The 6,621-nt window shown below is 45.5% G+C and overlaps 1 protein-coding gene across 1 annotated transcript; it reads left to right on the plus strand.

The window, feature by feature from the left end:
• Positions 1 to 2,786: 2,786 nt before the first annotated feature.
• Positions 2,787 to 4,876, plus strand: LOC106844631 (C-C motif chemokine 7-like). Its single transcript, XM_014862192.3, has 3 exons — positions 2,787 to 3,013; positions 3,785 to 3,902; positions 4,322 to 4,876. The coding sequence occupies exons 1-3, from the start codon at positions 2,938 to 2,940 to the stop codon at positions 4,425 to 4,427; spliced, it is 300 nt and encodes a 99-aa protein (XP_014717678.1). The 5' UTR covers positions 2,787 to 2,937; the 3' UTR covers positions 4,428 to 4,876.
• Positions 4,877 to 6,621: the final 1,745 nt, after the last annotated feature.

The following is a 6,621-nucleotide window of genomic DNA, read 5'->3' on the forward strand; positions in this document are numbered from 1 at the left end:
TCAAAAGCTCAAAGAATTTGAAAGTAAAAAGGTAGGAAAAGACACATCATGCAAACATTAACCAAAAGAGCATTAGTGGCTATACTATTGTCTAACAAATAGATTTTAAGACAAAAATTGTTACTAGAGACAAAGAAGGATATTTTATAATGATAAAGGGTTAAAAATACGTTTTTAAACTCTGAAAATAAATTAACCATTTCTGCCTTTGGGTGCCAACAATGTAGAAGGATTTTGTCCTTTTCTTGTGTGTTTTCAATTTTGCCATATTTTCTAAAATCAACTGACATTGATTTTAAATCATTACAAAGTGTTTTTACAAAATTCTGTCACAAAACTAACAGTCTCTTATTTATTCCATTCCAAGCTCCTATGGATGTCAAGCACAGACTTTTCCATAGTGAACACAAGCTGGCATTTTTCCCTGGGGTCTTAGGCAGAGACATCCTGGGGGACTTCACTTGAGATTTTATGAAGGAGAGAGGTTGGATGAACTGGAGCTCATCAGTACTTCCTTGACCTGCTGAACAGGTGAACAGACACATCCAGGGAAGTTATTCTCTGGGCAGGACCCCTGTACCCTGCCCCAGGTTTGTGGATCATCAGTAGGTTATCCATGACAGCTGTCTCCTGGAACAGAAAAAGCCAAGGGAGAGAGTTCTGCGTCTTAGAAGTACCAAGTAGATGGAATATACACACCAGATTAGAAAATAAGCTATTGGGATGGGTTACATGAGAGTGGGCAGAGAAGACTCCATGGATAAGGAGATAGGATGTAGATTGAATCTCCACCAATTTCTGGAACTGCGAGTAATAGAAATTTGAAAAAGAGCTAATGGAGATAGTAGCATGAGCAAAGTCACAGAGGTAAAAATAAACTTGATATAAATCTAAAGGCAGAATAAAAGCCTTGAATTGCTTCAAGTCAGTGTTCCAGGTTGTATAATGCCCTTATCTCTCCCACTGAAGAATTTTCCTCCCTCACATCCCACGTCTATTGTGGGCAATCCAATTATAGGTTTGAAGGGCCATGCAGGGCCTCTTGTCAAACCCCTTTTCATCACCATCACCAGCAATTAGTTGATGATCTTGTAATGTATGTGTGTAAAGGAAGATACTTTGAGATGGGTAACTGGACTTCTGGTTTTCAAAATCTATCCTTTGGATCCCTCAGATTTGTGTGGGGAGTACGATGTGGAGACTGCGGCCTCTGCGTCAAACTGTGTAAGTCCACTTAGATTTTGTTCATAAATTTGGCTTCCCTATATTCTTTTACTTGGAATAATATTTTCCTAGATAATCAGATATTTTGAAAAGCATGGCATGCCACAATCTTCACATGCCTTGCAGTTCTGATAGCCTATGAAACAGATAGTGATTTTAAAACATGTCTGCAAATTCTTTTATACCCCTTGCATTAAGAGATGGTGTCTACATTCCCTAGCCTTGCACCTGGGAGCCTTAAACCATCATATGAAACATCCAGCCATGTGGACAGACCACTGGAGAGATGAGAGACAGAGAGAGAGGAAGGGAGAGAGAGAGATACGCTTCCATCTGGTCCAACTCCCAGCTGTTTAAGTCCTCAGCCCAGACAACGGAGAGTGAGTGAAGCCCTTGAGATGACCCTGTTACCATACAAAGGGCGTTATCTGCTCGCCACAAGACAAAAGCCAATGGCCAAGAGGCAAGATGGCAGCAGAGAAAGGGCATTTTATTAAGCAATAAGCTAGCAAATCAGAAGATTGCAGGACTAGTATCCTAAAGAACCTTCTTAAATGAGGCATAGAATCTTGAAGCAGTTCCATAGGCCAGTGGGTTATAGCGGAGGGAGTTAAGAATGTTGACCCTCTGGGGTTGCAGACTAGGAATCGCCACGCCAGGTCTTTCAGTTGTCATTGATGGTGGCTACAGCATAGACTCTGTGTCCAGGCATCATCACATTCCCAAGGAACTCAAAAGAACGAAGTTATCATCTTATCACACCTGGCAGGTATATGCAAAAGCAGGGGCCGTACAATCTGCAGAGCAGGTGGACCTCCTGGAGGGCGCACATCCAGCAGGGTTAGTACGTTAGAGGTCATGCAAAGTTACAACATGATTTCTTTTCTACAATATGGCTTCCCTCATGTCAACCTTGTGTTGAGCCGGTATCAACCTCAATCCTAGCCATCACCCAAACGTGAAGATGTAAAAGATCCCTGAGTGAGAATTGCCTTGCTGAGGCCAGTCAACCCCCGCATTCAAGAGCGAAACCGATGACTGTCATTGTCTTAAGTCACTGTTTTCACATGGGTTGTTACCCAGTAATAGAATAGACACTACAATTTTAGGTATTATTCTTCTAAGAATACTGAATTCTATTTTGCTAATGTGCTATTATCCTATTTCTCTCTGGGTGTTGGAAAAATCAGCAGGATTTGAAGCAGTGAAAGATTTTTTAGTCCATTTTAGAGCCCAGCCAAAGTTTTGGGGGGAGCCTCTTTCTGGACCCCAGGGCCCTGGGGATGCTGAAAGGGAAACTGGGAAAATCTCTTGCATCTCCTTGATCTTGGTATCCTTTTACTACAGAAAGTGTTTCATTTCAAAAAGGCAGAACCCTTAATAACAGCCATAGATCACATGCGGTGGTTTCTGTGGGCACAGCCCCCGCCTCACTGGCGATTCTGACCTTGGATGGAAAACCAGCCCACACCAACTTACACTTTTCTCTTTCGTTTCCTAACATCCTTCTCAGGGCAGGGTGATGGCTCAGCAGGTTTATTACTACATCCTGTGATTCATTCAGAAGAACAAGGGACTCTCCCCTACTGAATTTTTCCCTTTTCCTGTCTGCTCCTATAAAAGGCAGGCAGAGCAGCCAGAGAAGCAGAGAGGCTGAGACCAGCCCAGAAACCAACAGCTCTCACGCTGAAGCTCACATCCTCGCCCTCCAGCATGAAGGTCTCTGCAGCCCTCCTGTGCCTGCTGCTCACCGCGGCCACCTTCAGCACCCAGGTGCTGGCTCAGCCAGGTAAGCCCCCGTCTCCTTCCCTCTGAAGCACATCGCCCCATCTCTGGCTTATCACGGGCCATCAGAGTAGAAGGGTACCCACGGTCTCACTCTTAACAACTGCCTTTTTAAGATCGGGAAGGTCAGAGAAGGATAAGGGGTGAGGCTGATCACACAGCTGCTCCTGGCCAGAGTCTGGGCGAGAATTCCAGCTGTGGATGCCAAATCCAGCTCCTCCCCGGACTCCAGCTCTGTAAACACAGCCTCAGTGCAGTTACTGCCCTGGCTCCCTTCAACAGTGTTTAGGGACTGGGGTGATCAAGAGGGGGGCCTCTGGTGGTGGGTGTGCAGGGTATTTCCAGATATGGGGGAGTGCAGAGCAGGAGACCCAGAACCTGGGCTGTGCTTCATTCAGTCCAGCTTCCAGAGACACAGCTCTGCAGAGGCAATGGGTATCAGGGAAAGTCATGATGGAAATGATTACTTGCAGTCGAATAAGGGACCCATAGCTAGAGTCACCTTGCCCCAAGAAATGGAATTATTCCACTAGCCTCTCCCAGAAACACCCAGAGTTGTCTTCCATTCCTCCTCAATTAATGATGGTGCCTTTCCATTTTACACTCCATGCAAGTGAGACAGAGAGTTTAAGGCATGTCTCAAAGGATAGTGACACTGGACTTGGGGTGGGTGGCCTTCTTTCCCATTGACTTCTCCTTCCTCCTGCTTGCTCCTTCATAAATAGAAAGCCCCAGCACACATTCTAAACAGCCTTTTGTTGTTGTTTCATTGTAGATGGAATTAATACCTCAACGACCTGCTGCTACAGATTCATCAATAAGAAGATCCCCATCCAGAAGCTGGAGAGCTACAGAAGAGTCACCAGCAGCTACTGTCCCCAGGAAGCTGTGATGTGAGTGGCCCCTGACCACCCAGACTCATCCCTCAGTTCTGAGTTCTTCTCCCAGGCAGTGATAGGGTTATTATCAAATTGAGTTACAATTAAACCTTCAGGTGCTTAGACCCTCTCTAATCCAATTCCAGAAATTTTCCAATGGGAAAATTGAACTCATGAAAAGAGAGACTTGCCGCTCCCAGTTCCCTGTCTAGCCATTGGTTCAGATCTCAGTTGCTTCATCCAGGAGCCAACACGGCTTCACCTCGGCCAGCAAAAGCAGCTGCCCTCCCTGAAGTCCCTTCTTTCTTCTCCATCCCTGGGCCAGCGCTACCTAATGAGCCTAATGGGCCGGGCCAATTTCCCATAGAATAGGTTATGCTCCCAGGTCGAATCCTCAGAGTGCTGCCTCTCACTGTGCCTTCTCTCCCTTACAGCTTCAAGACCAAACTGGCCAAACAGGTCTGTGCCGACCCCAAGCAAAAGTGGGTCCAGGATTTCACGAACTACCTGGACAAGAAAACCCAAACTCCAAAGCTTTAATTGCTCACGCCTGAACTGAAGCCAAGCTAGTACCTGAGAAACAACTAATTTATATTCCTACCCTTTCCAAGATGCACTCTGAGATTATCTTCTTATAATTCTAAGGAATGTGAGTTTTGTGGAATAATGTGAATTATAGTTTTTAAGTACTGCCTTATCTTTTTTTAAGTTATTAATATTTTAATTTAATGTGCCATGGATTTGGCTGGGTTTTAAATGTAAAGCCTGAGACACAACGTGCCCCTCAGTCCTCTGAAAACTGCAGGCTGCTCCTCTCCTCTCTACCTCACTGTGGCGTTACGAAGCTCCTTGCACAAGACAATGCAAAGATTTTTTGTTTGGGTTTTTAGGAGGTGATGTGCTTATGAAACCATAATGTTATTATATAATTGAATATTTTTATTTGTATGTCTCTTGGGATTTCACATAAAATATGTTTTTGGATAAAAGTTGACTTTGATGGCGTTTTTTTTTTTCATTTGTAAAATAATAGCTTTATTTGAGGTATAATTCACATACCATACAATTCACCTAAAGTATACAATTCAGTAGTTCTTAGGATATTCGTAGAGTTGTGTAACCAGACTTTGATGGCTTTTTAAAGGATAAAGACAAAGCTGGCAGTAACTGGGGAAGAAGGCGTGATTTTGGGAGGTAGGGCTTGGGTTCTGGAGGTGTGAGTATAAGGATGGGCGCTGGGCTTGCCTCCAGGCTGCGCTCACCTGCGTGTCAAGGAGAGTGAGGCAGGTTGGAGCCAGACGTAGCCAGCTACACATCTCCAGACCTGACAGCAGCTTCAGCCATTTGTTCAAATACCTTCTTTCTTTTCAAAGTCATTCCTTTTCTCACCATCCCAACTCTACCCGAAAGAGCTCCCCCCTCCACCCGCGGCGTCCCTACCCCCACCGGCGTCCCTCCCCCCACCGCCGACGCCCTCCCCCGCTTCTCCCCCTCTCGTCTATTGCATCAGCTTTGTGGCTGGCTGGTTTTCCCCTTCTAATCAGTCCTTGAATCCAAAATAATACAAACATCACTTGCATTGAGAAATCAGGGAGGGGACTGACAGATGACCTTACATGTTCCCTTCCACATCCACTGAGAACCCCATATCTTAAAAATTTCTATCTCAGCAAGCTGAGGAAGAACAAGGAGGGTGAGGACCCTGCAGCCAAGGCAGGATACTGACAAACCCTTGATAACTTCAAGCTGAGCTTCTTGGAGACAGATGATTTGCATCAAAGCCCCAAGGAGAAATCTCAAAGTGTCAGGAGAAATCAGGCTCCTTAGTGCCAAGCAGACAATTTATTGGTGACCATTTACTGCCAAGGGGTGTAATCTCAAATTGCAGTGGAGAACAACTGGAGGCCGACCAGAAGTAGGAGGAGAAATAAATAGCTGTTAGAGCATCCTGAGACACAGCAAGCCCTCTGGTGCAGGCAAATATTAAGCAGAGTGTCAGACAGTAGGCCAGGCAAGGGGAGATGAGCTCCATGTACCCAAGCCCAAGCAGAATCTGCTCACACTCTCTTTGTCAAGCTGTATCTCTTCATTTTCAAGGACTTCTAAACACACTTGTCCTCATGTAGGCCTGGATCCCTTGTCCCCTTCAGGCACAGAGGATTAGAGAGAAATTCCAAAACACAGCCAGGATCAGAGGCTGATACATAATTGGGCATTGAGTTTCATGGGATTCAAAGATAGGACCAGTTATATCACCAATGTTCCTAATAACTTTGGGCAAGTTACTTTACCTGACTGGGTCCCCATAAATGGAGATTGACAGAAGACCGATGGCTCTCATACTGGTGTCACCATCACTTAGACACTAAGGAAAACACAGATTTCCAGTACCATCCAAAGATTCTGGTACGGAGTGTTGGGTGGGGAAGGGGCCCCTTCCATCTTTAACTTGTTCTCAGCCACATCTGTGGGCTGGTGATGGGATATGCTTGAGGCTCCCCGATGTTCTGTCTTTCAGATCAGTGCAGCCTCTGGGCTTGACCTGTGCCTCCGGCTTAGACGGGACAAGTGCCTTTTGTTTGAACTTTCCCTCCTCCTAGACTTGGCTGTTGGGCATGCACTAGTCCTGAAGTGGCAGGGCCTCTAAATGCCCGCCACATATCCATGTACATTTCCACATTTTCCAGCCTAAACAGCATTTATTGGGGAGCCATGAGACTGAATTCTAACCAAT

Source organism: Equus asinus, chromosome 13 (genome assembly GCF_041296235.1).
Source record: "Equus asinus isolate D_3611 breed Donkey chromosome 13, EquAss-T2T_v2, whole genome shotgun sequence".
NCBI classification, from domain to species: domain Eukaryota; kingdom Metazoa; phylum Chordata; class Mammalia; order Perissodactyla; family Equidae; genus Equus; species Equus asinus.